The sequence below is a fragment of the Cebidichthys violaceus genome, unplaced genomic scaffold (assembly GCF_023349555.1).
Source record: "Cebidichthys violaceus isolate CVI_PGR_0920_01 unplaced genomic scaffold, fCebVio1.0.p SCAF_2, whole genome shotgun sequence".
Lineage (NCBI taxonomy): Eukaryota > Metazoa > Chordata > Actinopteri > Perciformes > Stichaeidae > Cebidichthys > Cebidichthys violaceus.
Window position 1 is genome coordinate 12875407 of NW_027176372.1, and position 17962 is coordinate 12893368.

Sequence of the window (17962 nt, forward strand, 5' to 3'; positions counted from 1 at the left end):
AGGACTTCACTGTCACGCCAGATGATAATTCAACAGGACACATTTGTTGGAATCTGACCTTGGACCAAGTGGGGAAGCTAGCAGGGGCGTTCAATACATTCAGCCATTGGAAGATACTTAAAACTACACTTTTTAAACCTCAAAATACAACACTACTTCATACTTGGGGTACTTGAGATTCAATGATGTTTGGAACACTGGACTTTACTGAATACTGCCACTTAGTGGTAAGAGTGGGGGCTTTGTTGAGATTGGCAAACATTTTACCAGTAATACTATTACAATACTATCAGTATTAAATAGATAGATGTACATTATTAATCCCAAATTAGGAAATTATTGTTATAACAGCATATTACACAGGAACAGTAAATATAACACTAGAGACGTATATGAAATACACAATATAATAAATATAAGAATACACTAACAAACTACAACAATATTAAAATGTACACCGATAACCTACTATAAACATCAGACATGATGATCTTGTCTATTGAAACATGATCGTACACAATGTGGTCATAGGATATCATAGGTAGGTATATCTTGCATTGTACAGCTGCACAATGCTTATCTGATCCTGTAGGGCCCAGTTCAAAAGGTTACTACCTCCTTCACTGGAGCCACAATCAAATAAATGCTAACTGGCCAGAGATTAGATTATTTTTTAATTTAGTTCTCATACTCAACACAAAGTAATCCTGTCTATTGCTTTAGTTAAGTGTTTACAGTTATATCCCTATGCTCTTCCGTTAATATTGGACCATATTGTTTATGTTTAGAGAACTTCGTTTGTGTTGTGTCAGGAGGAGGTTCACATCGATACTCTTTACTTTAATTCCTGGCGTTGAACATTTTCAGGACTTTTATTGTGAAGTCTGAGGTCAAAGTGCAACCGGAAGTGTAGTTCCCCAGTTCATCCATGAAACCATTGGTTCTTTTTCACGGCATTCGCTTCCTGTCTCACATTGGAAACGCCCACGGCGTAACCTCGTCAGAAGCTCGTGCATTCTCAGGTTGACATGGCGGGGACAACGTCAGTTTCCGAGCAAACACCTAAATCGTCGCCACCAGCGTTTGTGCCATTTGACTTCTCTCAGCCCCCGATTATTGAAGGCTTCAACCCTTTGCCGAGAGCCAAAGATGAGACCTTTAAAGAGAAGTTTCTCAGAAAAACAAAGGAGAATCCATTCGTCCCAATAGGTGAGTTATACAAGCGGGGCAGCGTTAACGCTGCTGAAAGAAGTTACACAAGTACTGCACAGCGTCATTACATCTTGTCCTTTATTTTAAAGTGTGGTAAAATCAATGGTATCTGATTAACCTCAGCATTTAAATCTCAACCATACTCATCTGTGTTTAGCTAACTGCTTAAGCTAACGTAAATACATTAGCTAGCTACATTACTGCATGTTTGTCACTACCAAAACAATGTGCTGTCATCATCGCTCGTGGATGACGTGCTAACATTTTAAGATGAAAGAAGACGTGTCAAAATTGTTTCTGCCTGGTTTGACTCTTAATTTGAAAAACCTGAAGAGCCGCGTTGCCCTTGGTAATAATGGTTTCAAGGTTCAGGCAAATTAACCCAAAACATTTCGATAAATAATAATTTGTTTGGGACTACAATATTTCTAAATGGTTTCAAAACAGCTGACAGTGAAATTTCTGGACAAATATATTACTTAGTTTCTCAATTGTATTTTTATTTTATTTTATACACTATATTAGTATTGTGTGTGTGGTGGATCAGAAACTAACAAAGCTATGCATTGCCAGATAGACACTATTAGGAACGTTTTTCCCCTCTGATTTGGGTGAACTTATCTTTTTAATGTTGTGACTTGTCCTCTATTAATGCTACTGTCTAAGTGGTATCCTTTATTTATTATACTGCATTCAAGTGTGTGGATGTACTAACTGTGGTGTGATTGTTTATGACATTAGATCACCTTGTTCTCGGTCATAGTCGGCCTGTCCAGTACCTGTGCATCGTTCTCCTACACCCTGTCTGTAAGTTGTGTTTTGCTTTATGTTCTCCAGGTTGTTTTGGAACAGCAGCAGCGCTGATTTATGGTCTCCGTGCCTTCAATCAAGGGAAAACCAGACAGTCCCAGCTGTTGATGAGGGGACGTATCTTTGCTCAAGGCTTCACTGTAGTTGCCATTATTGTCGGTGTCTTCACCACAACAATGAAACCCAAGCAATGAAGACGGCGCGATCACACACCTCTGCACCCGCCCATTCAACTCTCAATCAGACCAGATCCAACTTGGGATTGGACTGATTTTACCATGTGAATGAACTGAATAATGCATTATGTTTCCAACATTGTTCAGATGCCAACACTATTAATTGTTATTCGAACATGGTGAATTGTTCATGGTGATAAAACATTTAGCTAACTAGCACTCTAGAAGAACAAGGTAGAATCAGCTCCTTACCAGACACAGTAAGGAGCTGGATTTTACTTTAATTGTGCAAAAACAGTATTGGAGTGAAATGCTGATAAATATAAATTATATGCTTCTTGCTTTTCTGGAAGGTTTTGATTTCAAATGTTCCCAGGTATTGTTACTGAAATGAACAGGACACTTGGCTGATTAAACAATGTAATCTGAATCTGGTGTCCTGTGTGTATTTGAGATAAAGCATCACACTTGCGGCCTGTATTCAGGTGACATCTACTCCTCATACAACAGGTAATTAAACATTTTTATATTAATGTCCTGGGTGATCTAAATGGAAGGAGGCTTTTAGAAGCAAGACAGGCCTGGTATCAATGTCCAACTTTTAATACTCAACACCTTTCAATTTCACTTAAATCCTCCAGTAGGATGGCTCCAAATGTTGTGCTAGGAGTGCAACAGCACTTTTTAATATCGCTTTGCTCATGCTGAGGCATGGTGGCTGTGCAGCTGGAAACGTGTTCATGCTTCTCACGACTGTTTTTAACACTTGAATGCTTAAAATTGAGGGTAAATGGCTCAAATGCCAGTTTCACAGTAGCATGGCCTTCAGCAATGTGCCTTTAAGAGTACCGAAGGACGGCTGTTTGCACCGGGCCACAAGATTGTATCTACTCACACATCAACTGGATAAACTAGGGTTGAAGGGATCATCTCCAGAGCAGCATCAATGTTAGCTAGGAAACATGTGAGGACACATTCATTTAGGTGATCATACTCCACTGTTTTTATTTTCCAGTTCCCTTTTAACATTCACATGTTTCTTTATTCATAATGTCCAAATAGGCAACATGTGAAACAATGTGCAGACATTACTGTTGAAATTGACACCTTAGTAACAAACTAAAACATATCGGTTTAACACAGAAAGGGTGCATAAAACTTCTGCTGAGAAATTCAGTGAAATGAGAAATCGCACAAATATTAATCGTATTAACTCTGAAAATTTAGATCTTTGGTTGCTATTTTTTGTCTAATTGAAGAAGAAATCCATCTTGAACTGGAGTGAGAGCTACGTCAAAAAGGCCACAAGCTTATGCATTTAAAAGAGAGAAATATGCTCGCAATGTTAAATATGGTAAATAGGGGTACAATACAACAGATGTGAACAAAGAGTTTGTGTTGATAATTCTACATTGATGAGAGGCATAAGTGGTTACAATCTAATAAGCATAATAGTGCTTAAGTGTTTGACATCGACCAAAATGCAAATTTATAAAACAACTATAAAATGTGCATCCAAAACATTGGCAGAGGCATGCAAGAAAACTGACCTAATGACAATTTATCAGATAAAAGGGAAGGAAATGTTTAACTTAAGAGTAACAATATCTTCTTAAATATAGCAGTGATAAAACTGACCAGCCAAAGGATGTCGTAACAATAGAGCAGTCCTTCATCTTCTCACAAGAGAGTGGGATTAAGTATATTATTTCAATATATTAGGCATCAAGAAAGGCGGGAAGTTTTCAAAGATTATAAACATACCAGGGAATTTATGGAAAAGGGCATACAAACTCTTCTGATGCATTGTGAGGTTAAAGCTCAAAAGGCAATGTTTGTAGAACATTCTCCCTCTAGCGGGCTAGAGGTGTCTGTTTGAGAGAAATGAGGACAGAACGCATACGAGAAACATCCTTTGCCTGTTTGTTGGTTTTCGGATTAAAGTCACAGAGACGGGCTACTCTCTCCCATTCGGATCCTGGACTGTCGCTGTTGCTCTCTGCCACGAGATCCTCCTCTGATGCTCTACAGGTGGGGGAAGGGGGGGGGGACCAGGGAAAGATATGAATGAGCTGTAATATTAGAGGGATTTCACAACAGATTCCAGCAAAGCCATCAGAGCCAAAACATGGTGCTCTGTCACAAAGTCCAATCACATGAACAGCACCATGCTCAACCACTTCATGCGTTTCTTTACACCAAGCATTCCCTTTGTTGGAGACATAATTATTATTACCTATAGCCTATGTAACAATCAAATATATATAAAAGAAATAAAGCAAACAGGTAGTTTTAGTGTTTGAGCATGCATCAGGTGAAAATCAGCTAATTCCTGGGGTAGGACATCCAACATTAAAAAGCATAAGAATTCTAAACCTACACAAAGCCTATAACATCAGAGTTAGGCTGTTTGTAGAAAGCCTTGTCAGCAATCCTAGTATGCAGGCAAGAAAGCAGGAAAAAGAAGGAGAAAGGAGAACAGTTTCAGTGTCAACACAAGCAGAGAACAGTGAAAGCTGGCATTACAAGGGTTATGTAAGCGACAGAGAAACACTTCTAAAGAGATGGAAATAAAAGGTTTAAAATGGACTTAGGCTGACTTCTGCATTACTGTAGTACAGGTGCAAGCTTGGAATGGCGGGGAATTTCAAGCAACTACAGACTGCTGTGGTGCTTAGGCTATATAGTGTGGAACAAAACGGTGACATTTGCTCTCTGCTCTGTTTGAATTCCTTCTAGCTAGCCAGCTTCCTGTTTTGTTTTTCCAGGCATGCTAACTGGACACACTAGTCCGATATCTCATCAGAGAGTTGTCTCTCAGCGCATTCACACACACACGGGGGAAGAAACTGGCCGAAACTAGAGCCACAGATGCAGAGTAATACCGTGCCAGACTTGGACAGAGTCTGTAGGAAAGTGTGAGAGAAGAACGGGGTTAGCTTGGTCAAGGAAAGGAAAGACTACAACGTGTTTGTAAGCATAATGTACAACACTGACTGCAACCTGACTAAAATAGAATCTAATAGGTAGAAGAAAAACATTCTTTAAATAAGCAATAAACAAATTAAATGCTATATACATACTTTCAAAAATAAAAAAACGGTTACACGACATGCATCAGTCAAACATTTGATCCTTTGGTGCAGTCCAACACAAGTGCTTCAATTATCTTTATCGCTCATTAAAAAAAAAAAAAAATGGTTTCTATTGGGAGAAATTGTAATCTGCCAATACAACACTTGATCTGTTCACCTGAATAGAATGTGTTGAGTGTAGTGATTACAAACCAACTGTTGCCGCTCTGCACATTACCAGGGGCCATGTCAGACACTAACCTGTTGTTGACCTTGTTCTTCTCCATCTGCTCATTTTGATGTACGTGCCAGTCCTCCAGCTCCTTTTTGGCCTTGTCTCTCCACTCTGCCTCTGCTGCCTTGGATGCCAAGTCTTGTTATAGGGAGCAACAGCAGAGGACAACATAGTCAGAGAGTCCTCAAATGAGGAAAAGAACTGACGTATGATTAGGACCAACTGTGACATAATTAGATGTGCTGTATCATTCGTCTTACAGGTAAACTGCAATAAGCTGCATGACAAAAAAAAAAAAAAACACAATCACAGTGACTCATGACAGCTACAGAGTGCTTTACACAGTAATTCACTCACCTAATGCTTCAAGGCGTGTCTTCTGCTCCTCCCTCCACTTGCGTAAACTCTCTGGCTCTTGCCTCTGAATATCCACCTGGGCGATAGCTGCATAGTTGTCTGTTGGGCCATTGGACTCCTTTTGGAGGACATAAACCATTTACTCCATTATAATGAAAAATCAAGTACATCATAACATGAAGGAATGCCAATAAAAAAAATTCAGGTGAAGTAAACAAACTGATTTGATGGTGTTCAGAATAAGACAAACCCATACACACAAAGACATAGACGTCACACATAATTTAATATAGAATCAGACTAAATATGAATGCTTACCTGAAACATCTCCCCATTCACAGCGGCAAGCTCATCTTCTAAACCGTCTGACATTGTGAAAAGAAATAAAGAGTTTACTGTTAGTATGGACTTCTCAGTGTTTTCCAGTTAGCCACCCCTCTCGTCACCTGAGTGAACTTATGATCGCTACTTATTTTGTTCTTAAGATAAAGGTTACAGCTCACATCAGACCGCAGAAATGCAGCAGCACCTGTTTGTTGATGTTTTGTGTGCAGCTTTGTCAGTTAACAGGACAGGTTTTACAGGTTAACATTTAGCCAACATGTTTTAACACTAGCTCAGTTTAATAGCTATGTAACGTTATTATACTTACTTGGTCGTAACGTGTGTTAAGTTAGTTTTGTCATAGTTTTGACATATAAATGTACATCTTACGTTACAACGTCAAACGGATGAATGAACGTTAGTTGCGCTAGCTAAGCTACAACTGGCTAACTTTCAAATTAGAAATGAGCTGACAGTATCAACTAGTGATGCGATTGTTATCGTATAGGAATGGGGTCATTGCTAACTTTACCAAACTAACTTTACTAACGCTACCGGTAGGCATATAAGCTAGCTGTAGTTAGCGCGTTAGCTTGATAGCCGAAGCTGACGTTAGCGTTAGCTCAGTCGTAAACTTGCCGTAGTTGGACGGTGTCGGCTCCGGCGGAGACGTCTGCTCGTCGTCCGCTCCTTCCAGCGCCCCAAACCCTTCACCGTCGTTCTCTATCCCCGCTATCTCGCTCTCCGTTTGAGCCAGGAAAGCTGCGGCTGGGTCCTCTTCAGTCGGGTGTGCGCCGTTGTCAGCCATCTTTCACAAAAGTGTTTACAAGTTTAACTGAGCTTGGTTAGGTTTAGCTAGCTAGCTAACGTCAAAGCCCCCAAAATTAGGCCACCAGGTTTGCAACGCCAACACAAACTAAATATTTTACTCGAATATCAGCTATTTAAAGTCACGTTAGAGTACTGCAAGCAACGGGGCAAACAAATAAATCGTCTGTAATAAACAATCTAAGCTTCGACTTCAGGCCCTCACTGATGATTCATGATTTCTTCACTTGTTCTCTATGATGATGGAGCAGGGCAGCACCCCGGGGGGACCGGTTCCTTTTTAAAGCGATTTGTCTCCATCTGCTGGCCATCTGCTGCATGTCTGTAGTCTGCCTGAGATTCATTTGATCAAAAGCCTCACTACTGTATCATCTCAGCTCAAAGTGATGTTTTAAATGTTGCTGTTACTTCCAATGCTGTTACTACCAATACTAATTACTAAATAAATACTAATACTAATAATAATAATAATAATAATAATAGGCATTATAGAGCACATTCATGCGCAAAATGTAGCTCAGCAGACAACTTTTGACAACAAATATAAGTCAAATAAGCACTCAGCAAAATCTACATAATTATCAGAAGCAAATATACTCACTCATTTTAAAGGAAGACACACCAGCCAATTTAATTTATTTTTACAACTTAGCTACCGTAAAGTTGTTCTTACCAAGTGCCCATGCTTATAACAAATGATTTATTTAATATTAGAATACTATTATCAATCCATCCAATCATTGTGACCAGTCCAGGGTGTACCCTGCCTTCGCCCAATATCAGCTGAGATCCAGCCCGGAACAGGTCGCCAGGCTATAGAGTTATAACTTAAACATTTTATAACGTATGCCTTTTCAGAAAGTGGTACGCAGCATTTGAGTAACGAGGCTGGTATCTGTGGAGTTAATACATTTTGTACTATTTATGGTTTGAATGCAGAAGTTATATTTCATATATATGTATCTAATGTATATGACGACTATAATAACATTTAATTTAAAAAAAAAAGAAAAAAAAAAGCTTATTATACTGTATGTAAAAAATGAATCTTCAAAGTAACAGTAACTATAGCTGCCAGATAAAAGTAGAAGATTAAAACAAACAGGTAGGTAAATCAGATACGAACATGTTTTGTTGTTTTATTTACCCTCGGAGCTGTTTTGTCTGATCAGTAGCTATAGTTGGTTGCACACACCTGTGACTGGAAGAACTGAGGATTTTCTGTTAAAAAGCCCAGTTATTGTTGAACAATTTAATATTTGTTTGCGTACATTTCGCAATGATGTATTGTTGACTTTTTATTTGTTTTAAAGTGCCATTGAAAGTCATTGTGACTGACATGGATTAGCGTTCGTTTTCACAGCCGAGATGTCGGCAAGGCACAGCCTCTTCTGGTTTACAGCCCGAGTATGAAATGAAGCAGCGGCCCATGTGACTTCTGACGTTTCAGGCGAGTCCTACTAAAAAGAATGTGAGGGAATGATCCTGCTGCTCACCAAGGGGATCCACGGTGGCTTCCTGACGTCTGCTTTAAGGAAGTCCGAAAGTTAGCCTTCTTACCGATTGACTTTTTCTTTTATCCGGTAGACGTGATGCTTGGTGAAAACAGCGAGGGACAAGAGGTGAGCTAATTCATTTGTCCAAACATTTGAATGCATTCCTTCGCGTGTGTGTGTGTGTGAAGTTACTTTTTTAAAGGCAACTTTTCACCCCCAGTTTTCTTAGTATGAGCTGTGTTGCTCCCAGTTCTGCAGTTTATGGTTTCGTCTATCTGAACTCCCATCGGTCTGCAGCGGTGCAAACTGCTTTGTTGGATCCAGTTTTCGTGTTTCCGTCCTGCCAACTTGACTCCTGTCGTGAATGTAAAGGGTTTATTTCAAGGTCTGCACTGTGATCTTCAGTCGGTAATTAACCGTCGCAAAAGATTATCTTGGACGCACTGAATTCATTTTAAAGTAAGCCATATGAGCTCATAATTGCGTCGCCTGTGAGAAAGAAGCGTCTAAGTTCGTGTATTTGAGGGTAGAAGCCTATACAGCACTTTACATTAAAAGTACAAGTTTCTATAGAAATATTACAGTGACACCATCGATTATAAATAGCAATGCCATAAGCAGGGACACCGTCCCTAGAATGAGCACCACAGGCATTATTAGCGTGTGTATGGGCTCAGGCTGTTGATTTAATATAGAGAATGGTGTTTAATTAACTGAAATGCCTTCAGTTTCATGCCGTTATATCACTTACTGTCGTATTATGTTCTGCTTAAAACAACGAAATAATCAATTTGCTGTGTGCTGTTATCACAGTTAAATCTACCTCCATCACCTGTTGCTGCTATTTTCATTTATTGTTCCAAGCCGTCTATCTTATAATTGATTTTCTTGTCTCCTAGGCTTCACTGTTGGAGGTATAATATGAGAAAAATGACAGTAAACTAATCCAAGTTTTGGTTATTAAGACCGTTTACGCAAGCTAGAAAGTGCATTGACGGTCTTGCAAGAATTTAAACACAATAAATGGATACGTATTAAAATTCTTAAAAGTATATGTATTTCATTTGCAGGTTTTGTGGATTTGGGTATTTGGGGTGCTTGGCTGGTTGATTTGTATAGTGTGTGTGTGTGTGTCTATATATATATATTATGTTCTGTGAGCCCTATTCAAGTTTTTACTATCGTAAGCTCCTCTGTTGCTTTAAGGACTTTAAGATGTTAAAATATAATTGCTGGTCTGGCTGCACTGTGCTTCATGCCCTCTGTAAGGAATGTTGAATTCCACACGCTTTGCTTCAATTGTGGCCGTCTGCTGCTTCTCAAGTACACTTTAAAAAAAACATCCATTGACTTTGATGTTGAGGCTTTTGCCAGAATATAGGGGCAGTTGACGTTACCTCTCTCCTTCCTCCTCTACCCCCCTCTCTCTCTGTGACTCATGTGGGTGTTGGGCTGAAATAGTTTGGTGTAGTTTTACATTCCTTATATAGCCTCTGAGGAGTGAGGAAAGGCTAGTGCTTGCCTGTGTCACAGACGGCGGCGGGGGTAGGGTTTGCCAACGGAGAGAATCTGCTTGCCCTAGCTTACTGACTCTTAAACTTTCTCCCAGGTTTGGGCTATCGGCCAGCCCTTGAGGACAAGGTGGGTTTGCATGGTGGCATCTAGGGAAGCTAGCTGTGTCTCACATAGAGCGATGACACCTGGTGGGGTGGAGGAGGAGGAGCAAGAGTGTGTCAGGGGTGCAGGTACAGAGGTCAGTGGTACAGCTGTAACTCTCGCAAGTGACATAGCCCAAGTTGCCTTTGGGTTCTAAAATTACCAGGTTATTTAGTGACTTTGCTGTTCTATTTCAGTAATCAGTTCTGGCGGTTGTTCACACTGTTTTCATGGTTTGACAAATCATGTAAAATATAAAAAAATGTCAGAAGTTTGTATGTTGTGGGCCAATGTTTCATGATAGTTCACGTTAAATGGTTGAGTTGTTCGTTGAATACAATGAGCTGGTTGTGTTCTGAAAGAAAGAAGTTGACGGTTAAACGCTGCTGCTGTTTTTATTGTCCAGTAGAATTTTGATACTGATGTTGTCATTTGCATTGTTGTATACTTTTTACATCCCGAGTAGGCCTCCTATATGAATGCTCACCTGAGATGCATCCACCTTTTTAGTCTGTATGTTGATTGATGTAGGAACATTGTGTCCCAGTGTCAGATCTGGTGTGTTATCATCTTGTAAGAACTTCAATGTGTGGAATGTTTGTGTTGGAAACAAATGCACACAACCAGTAGCTAAGCTGCTTGGATGAAGCAGAAAAAGACATATTCCTTTCTGACTAATTAAAAAACTTTTTCCTCTTTTCTCTTCTCCAAGGCTATGAGCGTTTACTCTGTAACCCTCGACGGCCCAGCGCCGTGGGGCTTCAGGCTGCAGGGTGGCAAGGACTTCAGCATGCCACTCACCGTGTCAAGGGTAAGAAACTGTTTGTTATTGGAGGCTGCTTGTGTCTGCATCTGTGCACACTGATGACTTTGCACTCTTCTTGAAGATTCACATGTGAGGATCATCCTCTAAAGTAATTTATGTCCCTCCAAGCTTCCATATAAAAGCCCATTCACAAGTTTTTGTTAATGTTCAGCCGTCTTGGTCTCCACACAATGACCCCACCTGAGCATATGCATGTTGTCTTTTGTAAAGGACTTTGTCTGCAGACTGTGGCGTTCATTTTCATGTCACTCACACTTTAATGGTGTATGTACCGACCCAAATCCAGTCGGTCTTAACATGCAGTATCTTTTGGATTAATAGCATTAATTGGTCATGGACATGCTGTTGTTGGTTTCGCAGTGCTTTGCACTCTCCATGTTAAGTCACCACCGCCCCACTGAATGAATTTTAAATACTCGATAAACTACCGTTGCTATTGAAGAGAGCAGCAACCTCTTTCCAGCCCTTATAAGTGCAGTGCTGCTTTGCCTGACGAACACACAGACTCGCACTTGCGCACACACACACACACACACACACACACACACACACACACACACACACACACACACACACACACACACACACACACATGCGCGCACACACATGCGCACACACAAAATCATTCCAACGTTGCTGCCAGCTATTGCGCACACAGATCTGACGTTCATTCCCCACGGACGTTGTTACATTGCTACCTTAGAGGCTGGGATGATATATATATATATGTTAGACTGATTTACCATTGATTAAATCATCAATTATGTTCAAGATTCGCAGGTTCCTATTTTAGAGATGATTAGGAGTTAATAGGCAATTATATGTGGGTCAGGCCTCACAAGGTTACTCCACATAGTCTTTCAAACACTTTCAGTTCTTTGTCGCTGCCAGAAAGTCACAGTTGTAATATAGCACTAAAATGAAAAGCTGTGAACAAATGATGCACTAGTTTGCCTCGATAAGTATGGCCTAAAGAGTCTACTGTGTGTCGTAACTGGCAAAGCATTGAGGTGTGTGTAGAGCTGACCTAATCCTGTGGTGAGGGAAGGGGTTATCACCAGCCTTGTCAGAACATGTCTCGCATCTGCTCTGCTCTCTGGCAGGCATCGCAGTCAGAAACACAATGTTCCCCTTGGATCCATGACAAGAAACAGTTTCTTATACCCATTAAAGACCAAACAGAGTTTTGACGAATTGCCCAAAACAAAACTGATTTCTGGTGGGGTATAGGAGTTGACTCAGAGTCATTTCAGTGTAGACTGGCAAGGCGTACTGTCTGGTGAATGTCAGCGGGTGTGTCCGTGGTTGTAGTTGAATGATCTTGACTAATCAGCCAGTGCAGGAGGCCAGTTTTTCTGCAATCCATGTACATTACACATGCTGATTGTTTTATCCTCGCTGACACGCATCGCTTACATTTTCTGTATTGCAAAGTTTATCACGGCCAGTCTCCATCAAATTTGTTAGAGCAAGGCTTGTCTAAGCAGCTTGAAATTGATAATGGTTCCCTTTCTGAAAAACAAAACAAAAACCAGTACAGCTAAGATTGCAGCCTTAACGACTGGTCAGTGGCTCATGTCTTTGGCTTGTTCCAGCAGTCCACAAGGCACAGGAGTTATAAAGATGTTACAGGTTTTCTCTGTTTACGTCTGTGGAACTGTTGGCTCTCCTTGCGTTTGTCATAAAAGACTGGACAGTGAATCACACGGTCGCAGAGGATGAAAACTGCCCAACCAGGGGACGTAAACCTCAAAGATATACAGCATCCCTTAGTAACAGGAAGAAAAGTCAGGCCTGCACTCACTTGGCTTGGAAGAATTTAATGGGTGGTCTTTCTTTACTGGTCGATAAGAATCTCAACCCAGACAGTCGGTTAAAAGCGATTACACAATGAAGAAGATGTTGAGTGACGGGTCAAAAGGCTCATTAAATAGGCTTTGATTGTGGAAAAGTGATAACTCCTGATGGATCAATGCGTTCAAGTGCTTTTTGTGAAGATTAGATGACAGTTAGTGCTTTTGAGAGCTGATTCATTTATAGCTCATGGTCATTTAGGTATTTAGAGTTTGGTCTTACTGTGGCAGATTATCACATCATCAATAGCTTCATGTTTAATCATTCAGCCTGTTTTTGTTGTACTGTAAAAGGAGATTCTGATCATCTATGCATTGATTTGGAAAGTCTTGGGTCTGGACTGGTAACCTCCTTTTTGTGTGTGTGTGAGTGAGTGAGTGAGTGAGTCAGTTGGTATATAGGTTTCCATGCTCTATGAATACTTGTTTCCTTCCTCGTCTGTCTGCGAGCCTGGAAAGCTACCCTTTCTCAGCATTCCTGGGATTTTTGTCGTAGCCACCCTGTCGCTACCAGCAGACAATCCTCTTGTCTCCTTCTGTGTCTGATATGTCTTCCATGCTCACTTTTCTCGTGCATTTGATGGACTCCTCCAATCTCACTGGAATACATTTCCAGTGAGATCAGAGGGAAAGAGACCACGCCAAGACAAAGTGTTGAACGTCACGGTGAAAGGGGAAAAAAAACTGTTTGACCGTAGCATATCTATATACCCATTTATCATCTGGAAAAATATGTACATAACTTTTATTTGACTCTTGTAGTATTATTAACCCACTTTTTGTTTTCTTAGCCTTGCGTTAGAAGAAGAATGTCTCAAAAGTGAAATCAGAACAGAGTGCTCTTGACCCTTCACCATCCCATTGAGAAAAAACTGAAGAGAAAGACAAAATATGAGAAAGCAACGGCTTTCTCTGTTGGTATAATGGCTGAAATGTCCGTGTATCCTTTACAATCAGACACTGTGTTAGCCGTAGACCCTCCTTCCAGCCTGGGATGAAAATGCTTCCCGCTTGTGAACTGACATTTCTATTAGGGTTGGAAATGTAATGTTATTGGTATTTAAAGGGCTAGTCGAGCAGTTTAGCATTGTACTTCCATAAAGTTTAGAGATGTGGGAGAGACTGATCGAAAAATGGTAAAATATGAAGTAGCAGAGGCCGAGCTAGCTTGACTTTAGTCCCTAGTATGAGTCAAGATCCCAAAACACTGGATCCCACATTTCCCATAATGCAGCTCGATGGCGCCTTCTTTTCCAGCTGTAACGCAGGATTTCTGTCGTTAAATTTGCAGCCTCCAAACCCAAGCTCAGATAACCCCGATGATGTCATCATCACGCTAAAGGACTGGCGCCTGACAGCCGATTCATATTCTGGGTAAAATGTCCAGTAGGCCCTCAACACACAAGCATCCCCTCCAATGAAAACTGACCTCTGAAACATCTTTTTCATTCTTTTTGTTTGCCTCCAGAAACGGCATACTCTGTCTTTACCCTTTTCTACACAACCCATGTGGCAACTTTTTTTTTTTTTTCTCCTTGAATTTCTCTCGACCATGAGAAGTCTGAGGTATACTTAAGTCAAATTACATCTCTCTCCACATGTCTGCCCCAACGTCCTTATTTCAAAAGGAGAGGCCTAAACTTTAGGAGGCAAGATGTCATCGTAAAACCGTTTCATTGCCGTTTCAATTGTGTCTGCCCTAATCTACAGCAGCCCTAACTCCTCTGAGGAGTTTCTATATCTGTCCCAGATCTCGTGCCATCCCAATTCCATAAACATTATGATACCATAACCGAGCCTCCTGAGCACCATCTGGTTTCTTTCTACAAACGCATGCCACAACACGAAAATCAAATGTTAGGAGGAAATTGTAGATGATGTCAAGTCATCCCTCCACCACCACAGCTGGATGTGTCACAGTCTTTTATTGCCGTGTGTGTGTGTGTGTGTGTGTGTGTGTGTGTGTGTGTGTGTGTGTGTGTGTGTGTGTGTGTGTGTGTGTGTGTGTGTGTGTGTGTGTGTGTGTGTGTGTGTGTGTGTGTGTGTGTGGCTGGTAGACCATCTGTTGCTTTATCACTTGTATACTCTTTAAACACTCTCCCTTTCTCATACAAATACAAACTCTGGGAAGAGAGGCCTTGTTAGAGGGTGAATTAATAATTCAGTACTTACTGATAGATCGCCCACGGGGGGGCATTTCTTGTGTCGCTCGTTGGATGTGTTGTGTTGTGATCAATGCAGTGGCGTTTTAAGGTGACTTAGTGCTAGGTGTTCCACTGCAGCCGTTTCAGTGGGACCACATACTTGCAGGTTTGGTTTTCCATTTCTCAGAGGGATATTTATGGCCTTGCATCAGCTGTGCTGTGCGAGTGATGTAAGGACAGACTGTCTCTCGGCCCCCAAATAGCCGTGGAAAGAATAAAAGTTAGCCGGTGCAGAGTTACACGGCCAGTATATCTGCAGTTCTAGATCAACTTTAGTAAAGTTCAACCAAAAAACAAGAGCGAGTATGAGGCTCTGACTGACCATGTCAAGGGAAGCACTTCAAAGGTGAATACAAGATGTTGTATTTTGAGACGTTGGCTCATGCTTTGAAATTCGATAGCCGACCAAAACAGCCCCGCTCCTGTGCTCTGCCAAAAAAGTACTAACCATGAGGCTAGCCCCCCGTGTTTGCGAATACTTTCAGTTGCACAAACGTCATGCCGTTGGTGTGAATTGAGCTACAATCAAATTTGCACAAAAATAGTTTATGGCCAGATGAGTCTGCATCTCGTTTATAACTTGTGTCAGAGGAATCGGCCAAATCAAAAGCCATCTTTGTGCTATCGCTGCGCCATGACGTTCTCATCCATCATGTTGCATCCCCGGTTGCTGTAAGGTAGAGTGCAGCGCGTTGCCTTCAGGAACATGTTTTCCACTGTCCTTCGTCATATTGACAAACTGCTGGAGGGGTGTAGGGTTTCCATTCGCCCCTCTACCATCCGAAGGTCTGAGCGCAGCAACTTTAACTGCTGCCTTCTCAAGTGAGGGAGCAGCTGCGCACTGAACCTGAGCCAGGAGCAGGTGTCTGTGTCCATCAGTAACTCGGCTCACACAGACACACATGCACGCACAAATACAACCTACAATCTGTATCACTCTTCTTTTTAACCTCTTTGTCCCACCTTTTACATTTAGACCTCAGCTTTTTTTTTGGTAAATGTTCGATGGTGGTATGTCATTTTCGAGAACATTCAGATGGATAACAAATGGAATGCAAAACCAGCATAAAATGAGTAAGGGGTTGGGCCACCACAACCCTCCAGAGCAGCTTCAGTGCTCCTTGGTATAGAACATCCAAGTCTTTGAAACTCTACTAACTCTATTATATTCATATTCATCAAAACTTTCTGTGACCCCTTGGGCTCTGTATGGAAACATTTGCATTCCTCATTTATTCATAGTTTATCTTTAGTTCTTCACCTGTCTGTATTTCCCATGCTGTTTTATATAAATAGAATAACTTTTACTCTTTGCACAGACCCATATTCCTAACCTATGTCAGGGTTGGCTTGCAATTAATTTCATTGCTCAATTTGATTCTCATAAAGAGCCTTTTTTAATTTCTTTTCTGAGAAGATGACGCACAATGATGTTTTTTTCTGTTCATTGTCTACACTACAGGGGTATCTATTACTGCACTGGCTAGTAACATTTTAAAACCTCTTTAATTTAACAGATTTTGTTAGAATTAAACAACTACAGCTCCCTTGAGGCTTTGACAGTGCTTTTGTGGCTAAGGCTCATGGTGTTTTTGTTGTTAAATGCTAATAAAAGATTTGTTTTGTTCAAATGTTTCTACTCAAGATTTAAAATCCAGTATAGTAGTAGAAAGGGGTCTGCGGCTCTCTGTAGTGCCAGGCTGTGCCCCCTTTTCAGGACATGTCACTGGTGCCCATGTCATAGTTGTTTTTCCTCAAGTGTATGCTGTTCAAACTCTTTTAAGTATTCCTAAACTGGAGAAATGATTTCTTTCTTAACCCCTCTAATTGCTTCCAGTGAGTGCAAATCAAAGCCAATTAAAGAGATGTTTGAACTTTGCTATAGAATAAATATAGCTTGGATTGCCCCAGTGGATTGCATTTCTTCCTTATTTAGTTTTAGCTTTGGCGTCTTTTAAATCAAGGCAGGCTTTAACTTCGTTGTCTTTGTGGGGAGCGGAGTTGTATCTTAGCCTGAGCCTGTCGTCAGTTTACGGAGCATATTACCTCCCTGCTCACACAAGTGTTTATGTTTAATGTTCGGAATCAAAGTGGCAAGTGTGATAGCTTAGCTGAACATGGCAGAAAACTATTGATTGAACTGCTGAGTCCTCTGAGCTTTTGATGAGCTAACATTTGCAGGGATCCATGACATCAGAGTAATCCTAATAGGTTATTTTTTTTTTTTGCCAGAAATCCTGACACTCGCTTACTTATCTGATGCTGAACACTTTGTACTCCAGTTATCTGAGACTTTGACACGTCTCAAGTTTCATTAAGCTGCATGGGCAAGCTGACTAAGCCCTTACTAAACACGATGTGGCATCTCTGCTCTGTATATTAAACTTCACTGTCTGCCATGTCCTCTAGAACCGCTGTGTAGAAAACCATTACTACCCATATAGACTGTCAAGTTCTTCCTCTTCCTCTTTTCTCTTAACAAGACTCTGGCCTTGTGCTCTGACTAAATATGTCTGGGTGACGAGAGGATGATGTCGTTGTTTTGTCAGTGACTTACCTGTCTGTCTAGATGGGTTGTTCCAGTAAATGATGTGACTATTTGTAACATATGGTCCTTGTCTGCAGCTATCAGGAGTTCCTTTCATAGTCCCATCTGCAGCGAATCATACACTGATGACTGATGACATCATGATGACCTATAATGCCTGTTCCCGATAGTGTTGAGTGAAATATCTCGGCCGCCCAGACACACAGACTCCCTGAGCTGATTATTAAGTGTCGTTAACAGACATTGTAGCAGAGTCGACTGAACGTGTTTACATTTCCCGGATTTTGCTTTGAACTACTGATATGTGTAAGATTATAGCAGTTAGTGAAGTCAGACTGATATTTAAGTACTTTTTTCACTCTA

General features: G+C 40.9%; 3 protein-coding genes across 9 annotated transcripts in view; 2 read left to right on the forward strand and 1 right to left on the reverse strand.

Annotated features, from left to right (window-relative positions):
* Nucleotides 1–983: 983 nt before the first annotated feature.
* Nucleotides 984–2628, forward strand: higd2a (HIG1 hypoxia inducible domain family, member 2A). Its single transcript, XM_068715388.1, has 2 exons — nt 984–1209; nt 2050–2628. The coding sequence occupies exons 1-2, from the start codon at nt 1029–1031 to the stop codon at nt 2214–2216; spliced, it is 348 nt and encodes a 115-aa protein (XP_068571489.1). The 5' UTR covers nt 984–1028; the 3' UTR covers nt 2217–2628.
* A 549-nt stretch (nt 2629–3177) lies between these two features.
* cltb (clathrin, light chain B) lies at nt 3178–7266 on the reverse strand. 3 transcript variants are annotated; one of them, XM_068714503.1, is made up of 6 exons: nt 6828–7266; nt 6183–6229; nt 5865–5982; nt 5534–5645; nt 4579–4632; nt 3178–4223 (listed from the first exon to the last, which is right to left on the reverse strand). In XM_068714503.1, the coding sequence occupies exons 1-6, from the start codon at nt 6994–6996 to the stop codon at nt 4052–4054; spliced, it is 672 nt and encodes a 223-aa protein (XP_068570604.1). In that variant the 5' UTR covers nt 6997–7266; the 3' UTR covers nt 3178–4051. The 3 variants fall into 3 exon arrangements, with proteins under 3 accessions (XP_068570604.1, XP_068570605.1, XP_068570606.1); XM_068714504.1 differs by lacking the exon at nt 4579–4632 and adding an exon at nt 5084–5104 and having other exon boundaries at nt 6828–7265; XM_068714505.1 differs by lacking the exon at nt 4579–4632 and having other exon boundaries at nt 6828–7262.
* A 1184-nt stretch (nt 7267–8450) lies between these two features.
* The window catches only part of pdlim7 (PDZ and LIM domain 7), a 31737-nt gene continuing 22225 nt past the window's right edge, over nt 8451–17962 (forward strand). The window contains exons 1-2 of one of the 5 annotated variants that reach the window (XM_068714508.1): nt 8451–8638; nt 10881–10979. In XM_068714508.1, coding sequence (XP_068570609.1) covers nt 8609–8638; nt 10881–10979 — 129 coding nt within the window. In that variant the 5' untranslated portion in view covers nt 8451–8608. The other 4 variants (XM_068714511.1, XM_068714509.1, XM_068714506.1 and 1 more) reach the window with 4 other exon arrangements.

Bases quoted from the DNA above. Each gene is read 5' to 3' on its own strand.
- higd2a (XM_068715388.1), top strand. From the start codon at position 1,029: ATGGCGGGGACAACGTCAGTTTCCGAGCAAACACCTAAATCGTCGCCA. The intron at 1,210-2,049 runs GTGAGTTATACA...TATGTTCTCCAG, and splicing joins GAATCCATTCGTCCCAATAG to GTTGTTTTGGAACAGCAGCA.
- cltb (XM_068714503.1), bottom strand. From the start codon at position 6,996: ATGGCTGACAACGGCGCACACCCGACTGAAGAGGACCCAGCCGCAGCT. The intron at 6,230-6,827 runs GCAAGTTTACGA...TCACAATGTCAG, and splicing joins GCCGACACCGTCCAACTACG to ACGGTTTAGAAGATGAGCTT. The intron at 4,633-5,533 runs GTTAGTGTCTGA...CCTGCATACTAG, and splicing joins AAGAACAAGGTCAACAACAG to GATTGCTGACAAGGCTTTCT.